At 38.9% G+C, this 19685-nt stretch overlaps 2 protein-coding genes across 2 annotated transcripts; one reads left to right on the top strand and one right to left on the bottom strand.

The window, feature by feature from the left end:
* Positions 1 to 4790: 4790 nt before the first annotated feature.
* LOC113167634 (trypsin-3) lies at positions 4791 to 9854 on the bottom strand. Its single transcript, XM_026368418.1, has 5 exons — positions 9800 to 9854; positions 7663 to 7822; positions 5814 to 5955; positions 5437 to 5703; positions 4791 to 4961 (listed from the first exon to the last, which is right to left on the bottom strand). Exons 1-5 carry the CDS (start codon positions 9852 to 9854, stop codon positions 4791 to 4793), a joined length of 795 nt encoding a protein of 264 aa, XP_026224203.1.
* Positions 9855 to 14661: 4807 nt separating this feature from the next.
* On the top strand, positions 14662 to 18809 carry LOC113167214 (trypsin). Its single transcript, XM_026367634.1, has 5 exons — positions 14662 to 14713; positions 15025 to 15178; positions 15319 to 15457; positions 15750 to 16004; positions 18654 to 18809. The coding sequence occupies exons 1-5, from the start codon at positions 14662 to 14664 to the stop codon at positions 18807 to 18809; spliced, it is 756 nt and encodes a 251-aa protein (XP_026223419.1).
* The last annotated feature ends 876 nt before the right edge of the window (positions 18810 to 19685 follow it).

Raw genomic sequence — 19685 nt, 5'->3', positions numbered from 1 at the left:
AAACGGGATCAGAGATTTTGTGAATCCAAGTAATTCCCTCACACTCTGTCATCGTCCAAATGTCTAAATGTCTTTCACGGAGAGTGAAACGCTGCAATTCACAATGCTCATCCCCGTCCTGCTCCTCCTTACTAATCGTTCTATCTTTGCCTCAGCCTCAGATCATTTCAGGCCGTCTCAGTCTGACATCTTACATTGTACTTAAGCCTCAAACTCATTTTGCAATTGTTTACCACAGTGAGCTAATTACTTGTGTTGTGGCTGAGCAGATGTCTATTGTCGGAGGATTTTCGTGTTGTGTAACTAATACAATCTGCCACTTCTGGCTCCCAAATCACAGGAGCTCCTCGCTGTGATTTAAGCCAACGCTCGCACTCAGCACAAAGGCTCACATGAAAGCTGTGCGTTCAACGGTCAGCGGGTGGAAAAATGAGCAGTGGCATGAGGCGGCTGAGATGTATAGCACCATTTGTAAATGTGGCCCTGCTACAGGAGAGGATACATTTCCCGCACTTGTCATTCGGTACCATTCCCGCTTCCATAAACATCTGTTTAATATTCAGCTGTGATCTTCCAGGTGTTTGTGCTGCCAAACATGTCAGGATGAAACACTTGAGCTATTCGTCTCCATTTAGCCGCAAAACTCTTTTCAGTGGACGGAGGAAAACAAATGGTCCTATTGTAGAACTAATGGATTTTAGCGCTGACTGGTTGTAAAACCCTGAGAAAGTGTCAGATTGAGTGTCAGAGTGTGTGAGATAAGGCAACTTTAAAAGTGAAGGTTCCGTCTTCTACAACAAGAATCAATGACATATATTCTATATATTCTGTATTAGCTGCTACTTCCCTTAGTCTCAGGTTCGAAGCTTGACAAGACAATTGACTCTGAGTGGGGAATTTTGCAGAATGGAAGTAGCCTGAACTGGAGTGGCTGATTCACTCAGCCTACTCATTATCCTGTGGCCCCAGCATCTATTTTTAGAGTCTAATACAGCCATTAAGAAAGCCTTTACTATGAAAAGGAACTTTAAAAAAGCCTGGCTGCACAGCGACAATGAAACAGCAGGGAAAGAGTCCACAAGGGACTATTTTCTGCCATCGCTTCTGTGCATTTTGTCTTTAAAAAGATCATGTGGTCATGATTGTGCTTTCTAAAATGAAAAAAAAAAAAAAAAGCCTTTGCCTGTGAGCCAATCAGTCCATCTTCTGCATATTTTACACGTGCCTGTTGTCCCAGATTCATGAAAAGGCCTCATGGCAAACAACAGGTCAAAGAATTGAGGAGAGAAATAGTTTAGAAGAGGAAAGTGCATGAATCTCTGCAGGGTGGGAAGAGAGAGGGAGAAAGAAAGAAAGAAAGAAAGAAAGAAAGAAAGAAAGAAAGAAAGAAAGAAAGAAAGAAAGAAAGAAAGTTTGGGAAGTTGAACTGGATTGGTTTTTGAGGAGAGGGTCACACAATAATCTGAGCGTCTGTCATGCCTCGAGGCATCCTGGCAACTCCCTAAACTCTAGCAGTTGTCCTCTTACTCCAACATGAACTCCTGCACCGCAGATATAAAAAGCACGACAGTCATGTTTATTTCCTGTTTTTACAACATTTCCCTCCATTCATAATCACTTCAACTGAAGTATGATGTAACGTTTTCATCCGCAGACACAGCACTTCAGAGGAAGAGCTTGTTATAATCAAAAAGGAGGCGAGGAGGAGGAAGTGCCAGCAGGCCTGCACTTCATCTGTTGTTTTTTCACTCCTCCTGCTTTAATGATCAAATGCCCCCTGGTGGTTCAAGAAAGTCGGGTGCGCTCGCATCTTTTTTTTTTTAACAGCCACTTCTTCTTCTTGAAACCATTCAGGCTTTTCTTACGTGTTCTTAAGGCATTCATCTTCAGAAGGGTTGTCTGTGTTAAAAACACATGGCGTCAGCAACAGGCAGGTCAGCTCATACACTAGCAAGATGCACAAATGCAGTGATGGAAAATATTTCAAAAATGTTGAAATACTTTACATGAATAATTCAGTTTTATTATATTTATGCAACATTTACACATTTCTCTATAAGAAACTTGTTTGTTCCCCTCCCCATTGATCTGGGCTCTTTAAATAATAGTTTGAGGTTTTTCTTTGGTAATAATAAAAGTTATCTTGGTCTCAATCTCATCTCCTCTCAGGTTTACAGTATGAGCCTTTAAAGCTTTACTCCTGTGTAGAGAACCACTGGACTCTAGGTTACAACAGTAAAATACAACATGTATGTTTTTGCAAAGTCAGTATTTCACCTTTTAATTCTTTTTGTTGTTAAGTCACATTTTCTTGTAAGTGAGTAAATTTCACATTTATGTGTTGGTATTTTTACTTCAGCTTCTTCCACCAGTGCCATAATGTCTATTTATGTGTTCCCCTGACATCCCAAATCTCTGCCGGGGGGATTAAAGCAAACTTTGTTCTGCGAATGAATAATACATATGGGAAAATAGTGGATGGGAAAATAGCGGCCTAGTTTTTGGGGAAAAGAAGCCATTTTCATTGTACAACATGTTTTGTCTCCCCAGCTGCCACAAAGCAGAGCCCACTGGGAGAAGCTGTTCGGGGACTGGGCACAATCTGTATGATTCAATCAATACTTTTCCAGCAGTAATACAGATACCCTGAGAGGGACAGTTCCCTTTGTGAGTCAGCTAACATATAGAGAGCTTAACATGTCAGCCAATACGATCTCTAACATTCTCCGGAGAGCCCTCTTCACGTCAGAACAAAAGGAATCCACCTCTGGGTAATCGAGCCTGTAAAATCAGAATTGTCAGATGCTGAAATCCATCAATCACATGGGGCTCTGACACGCCCGTCAGCAGAGAACAAACAGGGACAAGCGGTGAAACCAGAGATGTCTCCAAAGTAGGCCATCAACTATTCATTCTGCTGTGATAGAGCTACACCTATCAGGTGTGCCGCAGCCTGTGCTGATTTCACCTGGCTCAGACCACAGCTCAAATTTACAGGAATCACTGCTGACATGAGGAGGAAGAAAACAGTGCAGCGACACCTCAGGATAACATTGCACAGAGGGAAGACTGGCCCCATGCATATTTCATGACAGTATTCCAGTTGAGGATAATTCATCAGCCTTGGTATAAGCTACCAAGCCTTAATTGTCCCTCTGTAAATGGCTCTTTCCTGTTGTTGTACAAATGACACAGCACGAAGCAGGCTTTGCAAGTTATCTGTCTCAACAGCTTGTGTTTTCCATTGTTTCAAGTTCAAGCCTCCACGAAGAGGCGACAAGCTTCTGAGACACGGTATCAGCTTTGTACTTCCAAATAAAGAGCGAGAGTGTGGACGGAGAACAAGATGGGATTATGTTTAATTTATTAAAGGGTATAAAACAAGAAAACACTCTAGCTCCTATCATTGTTTCATAACACAATTTAAATCTCCTTTTTTAACCTAACTCCGTGCATTTTCTTCAGTTTCACACTGAGAAGTGCTTTATGCATCGTGTCAGGTTTATAGCACTACTAATCCGTACTTAAACCACAGTTAATTGGCATTTATCATTTACCTACTAATTCAACTTTATTCAGTCTTCCTCCACCATTGATACATACACAATATATAGATCCCTGCATTAAATGTTATTGGGGTTAGTCAAAACTATTAATTCTACCATTTGATACAGTATGTGTTTTGCAATCCACAATCCACAATAGCAAACACACAATTATGTTGAACGTTTTGGTAAATCTTTCTCCGTCAACCAATGAACTGTGATAATAAATTATTGAAAAAGGCTCATCTAGAGCCCAAGTATCTAATATCTTATTGCTTTTTCAGTCCAAATGACAGTGCCAAAGGATATTCTGCTTTTATAAGCATGTAAAAAAGCATCACCAGAACTTTGTGTGCCACTTCAGTTTCAAAATTGCTTATATTAATTCTTTATCACAACTTTTTATTTCCGCTTCAGCCTAACAAAACTAAACACACAGGTGGTGCTGCTGGGCTACTGGACCAACTTGCGTGGTAATTTATAGTTGTTGCTGCTGTTGTTGTGCCACTTGAGCATTAAATACTATATTGCATGTGTACCACCAGTAATGACGCTTGCTTTGGTGGTTCCAATATTCTTTACAAGGCTTTGGAAGCACTAGTTTTGAGTATGGCACCTCGTTTTTGATTCTTAATGATGTGATAATGTGGCCAATATGTCTTTCTTTTTGTCAGAGGAGTGTTGCTGGTTTGATGATGAAATGCATAAAACAGATATGATAAATATTCAAGCCTGAAAACGTAAAGGAACAGTTGAACATCCCAGAAAATGCAGCAAAGCAAGAGTGAAAATAAAAAGACTGATATCACCCTGTGTTCATCTTTTCAGTGTCAAGCTGGAGATAGTTAGCGTTAGCTTAGCATCAAGAAATAAATCAGGATGTAGCCCTTAAGTATACACTTTATATTTTTTGCATTATTTGCACATTAAACAATAAAGACAATTTGTTAATTTGTGCATTTTGGAGGTGGTACCAATCTTCACCTTTAAGCAGAACCATCTATTTCCCTTTTCCAGTTTCTATGCTAAGCTAAGCTAATCAGCTGCTATAACTGAGGTGTCACATGTAGCATACAGAAGTAGGATCAAATTAACAATTTTCTTAAAATGTTGAACTGTTCCTTTGACACATGAACGTATAATTAAATGTGCACAAGTGATAAAATGGACATACATACAGTATAACATCAAAGCAGGCCAAACTGAAATGAAGAGCCGCACATCTCCACTGGGGGTTTCGTCGGCCTAGTCGTCCTTACACTTGCTGAAGTAGTTAAATATAGTGTTGTCTATCCACCGACGGTACCTAGACACAGCCGTGTACACGCCGGGATACTGAGCTTCAGCGCAGCCTTTCCCCCAGGAAACCACGCCATATACCCGTCCTTCACATACAAGCGGGCCCCCAGAGTCCCCCTGAAACAGCAGAGTAGAAACGGGCTGACAGAGATACCAAAATATCCAATCTTACAATTGATCCGGTGTACCCAAAGCCTGATCTGTGTCTGTCCTTGGAGTCATAGATCCACTGTTGTCCAATAAGTACTGAAAGCACATCACTGAGCCACATTTTCAGTCTTTACTTTGACATTTAAATAACAAACAGTCCCAAACAAATGCACTGTTTACTCGGGTTCTGCAACATTTGCTGTTTTATAAAATGACACTAAATGTTAAATATGAAAGCAAATGCACTTTAAGTGCCGTAGACACAATAGGGAAGTTACATCGTTTGTTTCAGTAATGGAATAGGTTTTGCTGACAGCAAGAAAATATCAAATTTGTTGACATCGCTTTTTTGTTCATTGGAAAATATTGTCTCAATGTAAAACAAGCAACTGTTATAAAAGTGTCTACATTGTTTCAAGCTGCAGTAAAAAGTTCCACTTACTTCACAAGCGTCTTTTCCACCCAAGCTGTAACCGGCGCACAGCATGTTCTCTGTGATGCTGCCGTCAAACGAATCACTGCTGTTGCATTTTTCTGTGGAGACGATGGGGACCGTAACGGTACGGAGGGTGGAGGGGATCTGCCCTCCGATGAAGCTGGTGTATCCCCAGCCTGACACTCGACACACTCTGCCCTCTGGTATGGTGTCTCCCTGCCTGGGCAACAGGGTGATGGAGATGTAGCTGTTCAGGTAGACCGGGGCCCTCAGCTGGAGAGATAGAGGACAGCGTGATCAGTAAATCACCTGCTCAGTGCCACTAATTGATTCACAGAGGGAGTAACACCTTCCAAAAAAACAGAAGTAAAAACAGGTTGTACCTTTATAAGCATAATGTCATTATTGTTGGTGGCGCTGTTGTAGTCGGGATGAGGTATCAACAGCTGAGGCATGATTTCTTGCTCTGTGCCCTCATAGATGGTCAGAGAGTAGTCCCCTGCTACTATCATCATGTTGTTTATGCTGCAGATATGAAACAGACAAAGGCAATTGAATAAGTGAAGCAACAAGCAGAGATTTATTAAAAGAAGAGTTGCACCCATTTTGGAACCATTGTAAAAACTACAACACCTAGCAGAACATATGATTATAAAATAAACAATAGACTGGCAGCAGATAAAGATGAACGATTTCAATGTAAAGAACAGAACTAATGTCCGTGTTATTAGTAACACCTGAGCTCTACCTACTGTGACAAATCAAAATGTCGCACCAGCAATAGGTCCTATTGAAGTTTATATTCTCTGCAGACCCTTTTCAGGGCAGATTATTTAACATGCTGGAAACGGGTGTAAGTAATATCATCAATAATGGCTCTGTTCCATTTGGGAGTTACAGTAAGCTGGCGTGTATAATACCGGGTTCTTGGAACTGAGGCATTTAACTGGAATGCAGCCTTTATTAGGTTTTTAATAAGATCTGCCTTTCCTGCAATGACGACAAAATGTCTGTGGTGACAAAGGTCTGTTTGGATGAAACGTAGCATGAAACACGTGACGAACCTGATAGCAAACAGGTGTCAATGTCACAGGAATTCCATGTCTACGGTGACATCTTCACGTATTTTGTTTTCTGCAAGTAATGGTGCAAAACTTAAAGTGACTGAGAGTAAATGAAACAAAGCAAATACTCCAAAACTGGAACTAGAACCAAGTTTTTTTCTTTTTTGTTGTTATGTTCTCATTGAATGTCTTAACACTTTTCCAACTCGCCTGATGCATTAAATAACAACATCTCATCAAAAAAAGTGATCTGGTCAATAGTACATTTCTAATTCAGATGCTTAGGCTAATCAGTATTATGAAAAAAAATACGAAAATATGAAAAAATTACATTTCCCTTCTCTCAGCTTTCATACATTGATTAGATATGATAAGATAGTGGGTGTCCCATGGTAGCTAGAAGGTCGTTGGGTGTGGCTGTGGATTCAGAATTCGCACATCCTCTAAATTGCCTGTAAGTGTGAATGCAAGTGTGAATGGTTGTCTGGGTCTATGTGTCAACCCAGGATATCTGACGCAGCCTGTCTCTCGCCCAGTGACAGTTGGGATCAGCTCCAGCACCCCACACGACCCTTAACAGGAAAAGCAGACAACATAATGGCCGATGCATGCGAGATGCTGTAAACACAGTGAGAGTGTTTGAGGACAGACACTGATATTAGTTGACTAATAGGAAGTAGGCAGCGCTGACATTCAGGAACATAACAACTCTGACAATCCAGCAGCTGTAATTCAATAAAAGGGCAATATCAGTTTGCGAATGTACTGCTGTAGAGGATGAATTACACACCCAGACATTGTTCAAAATGATTGCTTCCTTATTGCAGAGCTGTTGCTAATCTAAATGAAAGAGTGTCGTGTTGTCAGTGAGCCTCGGGGCCATCATATGCTCGTGTCAGACCGCAGTACAACAGAGCTCCATCGTTCCTTTTTCCACAAAATCTGATATGGCTTGAAATGACCAGCTCTACTAATGAAATCCTTTAAAGCACAGGAAGAGGAGTCAAGTTGAGGCCAGTGTGTGTGTGTGTGTCAAATTAGAACACAAAGGTGCACAGTTTTCTCTGCCCTCAGGCTTTTTCTACCACTTTATCAAGTTTATGTTTCTGCCTGAGGTTATGTAACCCTCTCAGCAGAAGGTAAATCAAAAGAAGAAAAATGATCTCACCCTTTATCACAGTGGGCTGCGGTGATTACCCAGTACTTATTTATCAAGGATCCCCCGCAGAAGTGCTGACGCTCTGGTGTCTGTATTGACACAATGTACTTGATTGAATGTGGGACTGGTGCGTATCCCCCCACTATACGCTCCTCTGCAAGGTATTCGCCTGAGACACACAAACAAGGAAATACAGATGAGAAACAAATATAACAGTTCACAAGGTCTCAACACAGAAATGACATAGTCAGGAGGGAAATGGCAGAGGACCTCACTTTACTCTTAGCAGAGACACACAGTTTCATATTGAGGGTGAGTCTGACAATTAACATCTGTCTAACAAAGAGATGTCTTAGACTGACTTCACTGAAATTTCTACTTTTAAAATAATGGTTTAAATCCTTTATACCAGTGGTAGAAATTAACTAAAGTAAGTTTATTTTGTCTCAGTACTGTACAGGCACTATCCACAACATCGTGCTCTACATTGTTCTATGAGTCTGTGGTGAACAGACCCTAACAGACCCCACAGAGCACTGCAGGAGGTCATTTCTTCCAATAACCATGCAACTTTACGAAGGCTATTACTGACAGAGTTTTAAAGTCGGCGTCTAAAACTCAGCCGTCGCAGTGACTGAGGTATACTTCAAACACGGAGGTGGAAGGCTTAAACAGTATCAATAATGTCCTAGAATTTTGATCCCGAGCTATAGTTGACGTCAGTGTTGCGTGTCAAGAGCAAAACGGTAACTCTACACAGTGACATTAACACGCAAACATAGAATAGAGTTGATTAGATGGCAGCATGTACTGATGTGGGAAGTCAGCCCAGAATAATGGGTCTCCTGTTATTACCATGCTGAAATATATAGAATATAATATAACATATATATATAATATATTGTTTATGGTTACTGTACGGACGGTGAATGTAGCAAGTCAATTTTACTTTCAAATAATTCTGCTTTATTTCCAACACTGTCCAAATGTGCAAATAAGCCAAAATATATAAGAAAGTATAGTAAGAAGTAAAGCGAGGTTAAAGGGTAACTTCGCTGATTTTCAACCTGCTTTCAATGGCTTTAGTGTCCAGTGTATGTTTATGTGAATAGCTTTGAACTTCCCTCTTCCTTCTTCAAGACGCTAAGATGTGACAGTGCTAAACTTTTCTAGGTAAAGATAAAGATATAGCTTTTAGCTGAAACACTCCCCAATGCAATACCATCTGGAGGAGTTAGTAAATTCACATGCTGCAATCTGTGCGCTCATACTGAGGTTTTCTGCTCCTCCACAAGTCTTGTGCCCTCCAATATAGAAGCATGTTGAAAATCAGTGACTTTGTCTTTTGTGAATACTTAACATATTGGAACTATAGTTAGTTCAGATTAGCCCCACATCGCAGACCTGCTCGAGATTTATATCACTGCTCTCTTTCACATTTCAGCCATGTGACATAATTGCCAGGCACAAAAAGGGTGTTGACCATAAGTACTTCTGTCGTGCTTGTGGTTTCAAATTCTGTTCATGAAGAAGCACACTTTTACCGACTATCATTTCAAAAGCTCTTTATGTCAGAAAGATCCTTTTGTTGTACTGATCAACAAAATGCACATAACAGTGACGCCACCCCACGTTACTAATAACATTAAACTTTTACCTTAAAGTAGAAACTTTAAACAAGATTAACCATTTCACTTTAACAAAGTACAGTCATGTGTCTTCGCAGTACATAACACAAAGGATTTTACAATGGCAAACATGCGAGATCTCACAAATTTCACCAAAAAACAACAGGCTTATCCTCATCTTTTCATTTCAGGTTTCCCCATAACTCTGCAAGTGCAATTTGTGATTTACCGTAGTAAAGTGCTCCGTCACGTCTAGATGAAAATGGATCTGATTCATACTTTTTTGCCAAAATACCATCTCTAGGGAGTATCAGTGCCATAGCTAAAGGGGAAGTTTTTACCAAGTGATAGGTGGGATAGTAACAGCGTACTTGACACGTCTTCAGCCAATCTCTTTGAACCCCAAACTGTGAACATGTCATTTGTCAGGATGTTGAACAAAGTATCCCAGCTTCACTTAAATCGCTTTCATGCGTGTAGAAACGATCTGTCCGTTCAAGATAAAGACGTTTACTTACAGTTTACAGCCAAGACTTCCAGCAGAACACAAAGAAGTAAGGTCGGCAGGTCCATGGTTACACAATAGGAAAAGCTGTCTATACGCAGAGAGACGCTTCACCTGTGTTCACCTGTGTGCTTCACCCTACTTGTCTAATCTTAACGGGGAGGCATCACACCTGCATTCTCGGGTTTCTTATAGTTCTTATTTCCGTTTCCATGGTCACCTCCTTGTCCAGGACCGATATATAATTGAAGCTTCCACAGCACAGTCCCCTGTCTCACCTCTTCCATGACCTAGCAATCTTTTCTCTATTTGTTCATTATTTATCATTTTTGTATGATCACTAAGTTTAGTGTGGGCCCATTTACTGTCACATAAAAGTTGAAGGATATATATTTAGACATATTTTCTGTCATAGACCTGTCATAGGGCCTTTTGTAGAGCTTTATCATGTACCAGGCGCTGCCAGCTGTCCAATATTTGACACACTGCAGCTGGTGAATGGAGCTCATGATTCGCATTAAATGAGCTGCTGAAAGACTAAAGGTCTCTGCAGCTCTTAATCACTGGACAGTCTTCACTCATTGATTTCCTCACTATGGATTAATGAGGGTTTTGACTGATGACAAGCAGCAGAAGCTTTTGTATCAGACCAGGTTGAGCCAGCACTGCTGCTCCACATCTATTCTGGGGCCAGGTGTCATTAAAAATGGAGCACGGCTCAGGCAGGTCTCATCACTGCTACCATCCCTCTGTGGAGTTCCTGACCTCAGCTTGCTAATAGCCTCCTCTGTTGCCCTCCCTGCTCCTGATAGCTGTAGCTGGACCCTTGGTACCTCGCTCATCCCCTAAGTGCTGACCGCTTCCTTTTTTCCGCATGACCCACTCTTGGTGCAATTGCTGTCATTATATCACTCCCTGCTCTCACATTCATCTTTCTGGCCCGGACCTCAAAAGTCTATAGTATATGTCACAAACCACAACACCTTAATCCAGGACTGTCCTCTCTGTTTTAATACCCTCACACACTCTAAAATTCTCAGCTGTTTGGAGATAGCGTTTTTCTTTTTAGAAGACTGGGGATTACATATCCTGGACACACAGTGTAGCACATGTAGTCTAACACAACGATCAATACATTGTACTATAATACCCAACAGGCGTGAGCAAAGGGGGTGGACTCTAGGGGCTCAAGCCCCTGCCCTTTACAACCTAATCAAAGGTTTCCCCTCTCAACATTCATAAATCCTCTGGGGTCTTAGCATTTTATTCATTTTACTGATGTTTCCATTTTAGTGGTATATAAAAATATATCTGTGTAAAGTCATTACATTAAGACACAAGCAATAAAATGATTTACCATTACAACCTCAAATTCAAAAACAGTTGGGACACTGTGTAAAAATCTACAGAAAAACAGAATGAATTGTTTATAGATGTTATAAAGTCATATTTTATTCATTTATTCACAAAGAAAACAAAAAGAAGCATATTTAAAGAAACATTTTAAAATTGATAGCAGCAACATGTCAAACATTAAGTTGAGATAGGACCATATTTACCACAGTGTAGCATCCCCCTTCTTTTACCGTCTGTCTGTAAACGTCTGGGAACTGAGAGGAGTTTTGTCCCATTCATGTCTGATGCAGGACTCTAACTACTCAACGGTCCTGGGTCTTCTTCGTCATATTGTGCTTTTCAAGATGCACCACATATTCTCAGGCATAGATGTAGTCTGGAGTTTAGCTTTGTCCTGCGGAAATATGCGAGACAATCCCTGTAATAGACGTTGTCTCGATGGGGCACCCATGGTTTCCAACAAGCCTGTCAAATTTGATTTCTTTTTTTTTTTTCTTTTTTTTTACTTCGCCACAGATCATTTTAAAAGTTCCAGAGAAGACTGTAACTTTTGTAAATTTTTGGGACGGTACAGTGAACTGTGTTTACACACTGTGATTTTTGGAAGTACTCATAAACCCATGCTGTGTTGTCCATGACCGTTTTCAATGCAGTAATGTCTGAGGGCCCAAAGATCAGTGGTATCTAATGTTGTGTTTTGGCCTTGTACCTTGTGCGCCTTGTGTTGAGTTTTCTGAATCTGCCTCTTGATACGATGTAGATGCTGATTATTAAGTCTTTGCAATTTTGCATTGAGAAACAAGATTCTGAAATTCAATATTGTCACAGATTGGTGAACCTCTGTCCATCTTTACTCCTGAGAGACTCTGATTCTCTAAGATGCTCTGTTTTTCTTACTAACCTGTTGCTAATTAATCTCATTAGTTACTAAATGTTCTTCCAGCTCCATGTTAGTACCACTCACCTTTCCAGCCTTTTGTTGCCACTGTTCCAACTTATTGAGACACATTGCTGCCATTAACTTCAAAATGTTATTTTCTTTAAGTTGTTCATTTTCTTAGTGGAAACATTTGATATATTTTTTATGTTATATTATGAATAAAATATGGGTTTAAGAGGTTTGCAAATCAGTGTCCACATTTTTACTACGACCCTGAGGGAAAAGCATATTATTATTTATTTATTTATGCTAGAGTGGTCGGTTTCTTATCATAGTGAATGTCTAACAGATTTCAAACTGATTTGTTCATAGATAATTGTTATCGACCACATTATTAAATATTAATATTATTAAACAATAATTATCATTATAATATTCAATTGCATTTACTTACTTACTTTACTTATTTGTGCCACAGTTGTGGATGCTCACTTGTGAATATTAGTGTCCTTAATAAAAATATATAATGTATTATACATTATTAAATGTAGGATTTTAGTGGATTTTCTCATTGTTTTTAGATGTACTAGAGTGTAAGTGATCTGTATTATTTTTACATAAAAGACTTAAAAATGAGAGTTAAAATGTAACAAAATGTTTTACTGGAAAGAATCAGCGTAGCTCCTTGGTTTCCATATAGAACCACACATTGTTTAGTCTTAGTATGAGTAAGTATATGATGGTAAACACACTGATAGTTTGTCTCTACCATCTTATAAGACACGTGGGAGTGTTTTCTGAAGTAATGCCCCTGTGTTAGGTGATGCCACAGATAAAGTCAAAAAAGTTGAACACAAAAAACATATATCCTTTTACGCTACCTCGTGTGTTCATCACCTCCCTGTGGGGGCATATAACTGTCTGGAACGAGGCAGACACGCAACACAGTGGCACGCTATGGTTTTTATTTCTTGCCCTGGAAATGTCTAGGGATGCCCTAGGAAGGCAGGGCTGTGTTTTGGTATATTATATTTAACCAAAACTATAATAGAGCACAAGAAGCCCATTGTTTTGAATGTCACAGTTTCTCACAATCTGCTATGAACTGTTCCCAAAACGCTGGTTTCCAGTACGCTGTTTGTTACATATTCGGCGTGCATATGGTACGGTATTGTACAGTATGCGGGAGCCTTTGTGCGACATGGAATAACTCTATGAAGCATTAGGTTCATAGGCAAGAGTCAATAATAGTAAATCTGAAAAGAATACAATAATCAATAAATCATAGCAAACAATATAAACCCATACATACAATGAATACATATACATACATAAACAGAGGTAACAGAGCAAACAGAGGTTAACACCAATATAACTGTCAACGTATCCAGTAGCTGTCCAAAGCACTTTTAGTTTCAACTGCCAGTAGCTGATGGAATAAAATACGTCATGTTAACAACATAAATCAGGCAACTACAGTACCAACCTGACCAAAGAAAATAGAAATTCGTGAAAAAAATGATTAAAATGTAAAATATTTACCAGTTAAGTGGCTGTTTATTGTTTGAAATTGTATCATTGTTATGTTACTTGCAAATACTCTATGTCTCGTGTCACACAGATCCAACCATCATCTCTCTTTTCCCTTTTTATACACGATAACACGTAACTGAGACAATTCATTAGTTAACGTTTTGGTCACAAAACTAGTTTGTGTAGTACAGGAGAACCACAGGAAAGGAAATAGTTTGTAGTCCTGTAGCAGGTAATGGCTGTAACCTGGTGGTGTGCATAACTGCTTGTTATGAGCCTTTTTAAATCAACGTTTCAATTGTTGAAGTAATATTGTGTTTCAATAATATCGTTTGTATATTATGAAATGTTAAACGCTGAACACAAACTGGTGGTAATGATGATGATGATGATGATGATGATGCTTGTGCAGAGGCGTTGCCATCCTCAATATCATATCCCAAGGTGCAAGCAGAAAACTAGAGCCTAGTAACAGAAATAATACAAGTGAGCTGCTTAGCTTTGTCAAGTAGTAGGTCAGTGTCTTTGTTGCAGCGTGAGATGGTTGCAGGACAGAACAAGACGAAAAGATAATTATAACAAAAGGTTTGGATGAGGATATAGTTACATTATAAAAAGCTACAGGGGAACATTGATCCAATCAGTTGGAAACTTTGAAGGTTGCTGTGATTTGACTTGGTAAGTAGAAAGTGATTCTGAACGTTTTTAATCAAATTTAACAATTGTTATGGAACAGCCAGATTTCAGTGTATGATGGTGTTTTAAAACAATATAATAATGTATGCTACAATGGCATTATGATTGTTCGAATTATCAAGCAAGGCCATGATACTCATTAGGATGTATCATCTATTAGTAGACCAGAATATCAGTATCAGTAATTAAATTTTTTATTACTTTATTTCAGTCAATAAAACTTTTATTCCAAGTATAGATTTTATTCACAAAATTTTTTTTAGCATTTCAAAACTCACTGGTTGTTTGAACTCACATAAGAGCTATATGTGCAGTCTATAGATGAAACAAATAAATACATGTGGATATTATACCATGTGTAGAAGTTGTTAAAAGTCTTGTTCTTCCATTACAGGTGATATAGTGAAAATATGGCTCTACTGCAAATCTCTGCTGTGCTATTTCTGGCTCTTTCAGCAAAAGGTAAGTTCCTCAATCTGTAACACTGTTTCCTAGGTACTTACCAAGAGGCGTGACATCCTGGGCTGTAATTGTCAAAATGATCTGAATCATACTAAAAGGGCTCAAGCAACAGTTGAAATGGGTTTTAAAGGCTGATTGTGTGTTTGTCATAAGTTAGGTGTATGGTATCAAGTCCCGGGTGATGTGACCTTACTGGTCTTATGTCACTGATCCAACTGTGAACATTTCCACGTTCACTCAAAAGCGCCATCATCAGACAGGAAGTGTTAAGTCTACATGCCTGATACGCTGTCTGTTCTCACTGTGCACAGATGCTTTTGCACAGAGGATCATTGGAGGTCAGGAGGTTTTACCGTACTCCATCAAATATCAGGCATCCCTGCAGACTGAGACTGGCCAACACTACTGTGGTGGAACCTTAGTGCACCAGCAGTGGGTGGTGTCTGCTGCCCACTGCTGGAGACCGTAAGTGATGACACTAGACATTACAAGGCACAGTAGACACACTGATGCAGGCTGATGTTTTAAGAAGAGTTAAGATGTTATAATAATTGACTGTGTTAACATAAGGACAGAAGCTTGTGATGTTTGCTTTTGCTGCTCAGGAGCAATCTGCTGAGGGTGGTGCTAAGTGAACACAGCTTAACGGTGACTGAGAGGTTTGAGCAGATCTTCAATGTCTCAAAGATATATGTCCACAACTACAACTATAAGACGTTCAACAACGACATCATGATCATTAAGGTAAGTCTAAGCAGCAGCTTGATATGACAGATGTGGTCACGGCTGGTTTATCAAATGAATAAAAACAACTTTGTGATCAAATCATCCATCTTCATCACAAAGCTACTATATGGTGGCAACTGGATTTGCAACTGTTCACTGCCAATTAGGTTTTCACACACCAAAACATCACTGATGTCAAACAATTTTCAACCTGCTTCTGAGTGCTCTCTTGTCCTCATCTTGACAAGTGATGTGACTGCTCGGTAAGCGTCTCACAGATGTGGTGTCATAACTCTGGTTTGTGTAACAGCTCAGTGAACCGGCAGTGCTGAACGCCAACGTCCAGCCGGCTGATCTGCCAGATGAAAGTACCCCTCAGCTTTTTGATGACATCTGCACGGTGAGCGGCTGGGGTGTGACACAGATTTACAGTTTGTACCTCTCCCCTGTGCTGCGTGCTGTGGACGTGAGAATACAGCCGTACTGCAGTTATTACTACTGGGGCAGGATCACCTCAAACATGCTGTGTGCCGGATCTCAACTGGGTGGCAAAGATTCCTGCCAGGTACGGAAAGATTTACAGTGTTGTTATTTATGTTATTTTTTTTGTTTTGTTTCAGTTTTTTGGCTTTTATGCATGTGTTGTGTGTTTTTGTTTGGTGCTTCCTGTAGATGTGGATCAGACCTGCAAATTGTTCAGTAGGAATTTTGTTTTTCTGAAGCCATTCTGTTGTGTGTTATCGTTCATTGTCCTGTAGCATTACCCAACTTCTACAGAGTTTCGGCTGTCATACAGATATTCTCACATTATGCTGAAGAACTTTTTGATACACTTGGTAATTCATCTTCCCCCAAACTGGCCAGGTCCTGATGCAGCAAAGCAGGCCCAAATCATGTTTCCTCCACCATACTTAACAGTTGGGATGATGTTTTTATGAAGATATGCAGTGACCTTTTTATGCCAGATGTAGTGCTGTGTGTTCCAAAAAGTTCAATATAGTTTCAACAGTCCACAAAACATTTTGCCAACACTGCTGTGCAGTGTCCATGTGCTCTTTGGCAAACTTCAGCTGTGCAGCGATGTTCTTTTTAGTAAGCAGCAGCTTCCTTACTGGTGTCCTGCCATAGACACCCTGCTAGTTCAATGTTTGACTTGCTGTAGACTCATGAACACAGACGTTAGCCAGTTCTAATGATGCCTTCAAATCTTTGGCTGTCACTCTGGGTTGTTTCTTTACCTCATATGTGTTGCTCTTGGAGTCATTTTGACTGGCCGTCCTCTTCTTAGTAGAATACCCAGGTTTCAAAGTGTCTCCATTTGTAGATTGTCTGCCTAACTGAAGACTGGTGAATTTGACTTAGTAACCCTTTCCAGCTTTATGTAAATCAACAATTCTTGATCAGCTCAAACTCAAAAGTGTTGTTTGTCAGTTGAAGTAGCTACTAGTAATTTTCTTAATTTATGCTAACACCTGACTGCAAACTTTTTTGAGATTATTATTGAAAGGGTTCTGCTCTAGCACTATGAGGTTTTTATGGTTTTTCTCAATAAAGACATAAAAGATTAGAATTATTTTAGGTTATTATTTTAGGCATATTATATTTGTTAAAACTCTTGACTTAGATGAAGATCAGACCACATTTTATGACAAATTAATGGAGAAAAACACAAAATTCCAACTTTTTCTTGACACTGTACTTTTGCCTTCTTTCTTTTATTGCTTTGCATTTATTAGTGTCTGACAAGCAATTATGTTATTATAGTACATACTACCATTAATAGTTTTATTTTTTTATTTTAATTGCTGTTTATTTATACAGAGGATGTAAGTGGAGTGGAGTGGTAAGAATTTACGCTCTTTGCTCACAGACCTGTTTGCCCACTCCACTGCGCTGCTCCAAGCTGCACTACGCTGCTTCTATTTTTAGCTAAATACTACATACAGAATGCTTCTTGTAAATTATGTTATGTATATACAGTAAATTTTACTAATTTAAAGTTATTCACTTACTCAAGTCAACAAATGCAATTTGTTCTTCTAATACAACTAAATGTCATCATGACTAAATTATCAATTGCTGTGTAAACGTATGTCTTAGTTTGGTTAATTTAGATTATTAGATCATCGAACAAGTTAGGTAGTTGTTTGGACTTCTATTAAAGTAGACTATCTGTTGCGCAAATGCCAATCTTGTTTATTTGATATTTACAATGATTATGAATAAAAAGATAGATACAATGATTTGAAGAAATAACTCAACAACCACTGCAGCTAACATAATGAACTGGCTTAATCTCATTAAGCTGCGTCCAAGAGCTTTAAATAATTATTAGTGTACTGGGGTAGGGACTGAATTCCACATTAACCTTTATCATGGTTGACATACTTTAAGCTGGTATAATCAACCTTTATCTAACATGTGTATGTATTACGGATCTTAGCTTATCTTATAATCTTATTGTTGTTTTCATTATGATGATTTTACATTGAATCTTTACTTTTTGTAGTTATTGCTGCATGTACTCTTTTTAGCAAGGTCTCTCTTTGTGCCTCTCTATCTCCCCCTTCTCCCCCTTCTTTCTCTCTATCCCCAGTTTCACCTGTCCAATTCAAAGGCTGGCAAAACATTTGACTATGCATATTGGACCATATTAAAATGAATTCAGGTCACCAATCAAGAGGAGCAAACTACACCCTCATTACACTTGGATAAAAACACATACTCGACTTAAAAAAGTAAAACTGTCCAGCACAAAAGGGGCATTCACCACTCCATGATGATACTATGCTGTTGGACAAGACAAAAAAAAAACTCAGATATGTAAAAGTAGAACAAATCTGTAACAATTTTACACTTTTATTAGATGTAGTTGTAGATGTAGAACAAATTGGTGTTGCTCATATTTTAGAGTCTTCACAATACTAGTTTCTACAAATTAGCATTAAACTAAACATACAGCACCCCTTAGCATCATTAGTCTCACAGGCATTTGAATTGTAAGAAGACCCTTCCAGGAAGTACTAATGAAATGTTTTAACTTTAAATATCTAAGAAACAATGTGTAATGTGTATGTAATGTGAAAGTAGCCATGATGTCACACATATCATGCATCATGGAACAGGACCTCTTATTTTCTCTAATACTGCAAACTAAAGTAAACAATTCAAAACTAGAATTCACCAAAACCTGTCTCTCATTTGTGATTCACAGGGTGACTCTGGTGGCCCCCTTGTCTGCAATGGCTACTTTGAGGGTATTGTCTCCTGGGGTATCAGCTGCGCAAATCCATACTTTCCAGGGGTGTACACCAGAGTGAGGAACTACATCCAGTGGATCAACTGGATTATTGAAAACGACACACCATAAACAGGCACCACGATCTGTGATGAGCAAACTGCAGAGACATGCCTCTAGATTTATTCACTTTGAAAACAAAGGGTTGATTCACAACATTCTCAGTAGCATTTTTAAAAATTACCGCTAACTTTCTTTGTGTTTTGTTACAACAACAATTGTCAGCTTTATACTTTTAGTTTAATGGTAATTTATAATGTTAGGGTCTGCTATGCAAAGCCATGGTTGTCTGTCATTTGTAAATATGAAATCATGCTTATAATCCTTTGATTTTTATTAATTCATTGTCCATTGTAGATAAAAGAAACACATAAATAAACGTTTCATTAATCAGTAGAGCTGGGCAGTATGGTGAGGTATCATCCAATTCTTTTTATGAATATTTTTTGTATTTAATCAAATTAATGTATTTTTCATGAGAGAGGCTGCGCAAAGTGACAAACTCACAGTTGTCATCTAATGCAACAGTTCCCATCAGAACCTTTGAGGTTATTACAACAATTGTTCATTTTAAATGTATTAATACTGATTGATTCTCCTTTAAGGACATAATATAAAGTCACTAGCTCTATACACTGACAGGTGATACCACCCTGATATTACTGAAAGGACCAAATGACCATGCATTAAAATATAAAATATAGTATCTTATGATAAAAGTTAGGAGCAGCTCTTGAGTTGAAGTGTTCATCATCAAATCATTATTATGACAGCTCACTGAATTCCATATAGCAGTGCACATATTTACTGCTATAGCATACTTTAATAGTTGTTTTACATTAATATAATGTGAATTAATGATAGGTTGCTGTATTTTTGCTGATTCATGGATGATTATTTGAAGACAAGTATAAAGAAATGGTGCTTTGTTAATGTAGGTTGGAGTTA

The sequence above is a fragment of the Anabas testudineus genome, chromosome 7, assembly GCF_900324465.2.
Source record: "Anabas testudineus chromosome 7, fAnaTes1.2, whole genome shotgun sequence".
NCBI lineage: Eukaryota > Metazoa > Chordata > Actinopteri > Anabantiformes > Anabantidae > Anabas > Anabas testudineus.
This window is presented reverse-complemented; position numbering and strand designations above follow the sequence as displayed.

Bases quoted from the DNA above. Each gene is read 5' to 3' on its own strand.
- LOC113167634 (XM_026368418.1), bottom strand. From the start codon at position 9,854: ATGGACCTGCCGACCTTACTTCTTTGTGTTCTGCTGGAAGTCTTGGCT. The intron at 5,956-7,662 runs GTGAGATCATTT...TCATATCTGCAG, and splicing joins GCAGCCCACTGTGATAAAGG to CATAAACAACATGATGATAG. The intron at 4,962-5,436 runs GTAAGTGGAACT...CTGCTGTTTCAG, and splicing joins GTGGAAAAGACGCTTGTGAA to GGGGACTCTGGGGGCCCGCT.
- LOC113167214 (XM_026367634.1), top strand. From the start codon at position 14,662: ATGGCTCTACTGCAAATCTCTGCTGTGCTATTTCTGGCTCTTTCAGCA. The intron at 15,179-15,318 runs GTAAGTGATGAC...TTTGCTGCTCAG, and splicing joins GCTGCCCACTGCTGGAGACC to GAGCAATCTGCTGAGGGTGG. The intron at 15,458-15,749 runs GTAAGTCTAAGC...TTTGTGTAACAG, and splicing joins ACGACATCATGATCATTAAG to CTCAGTGAACCGGCAGTGCT.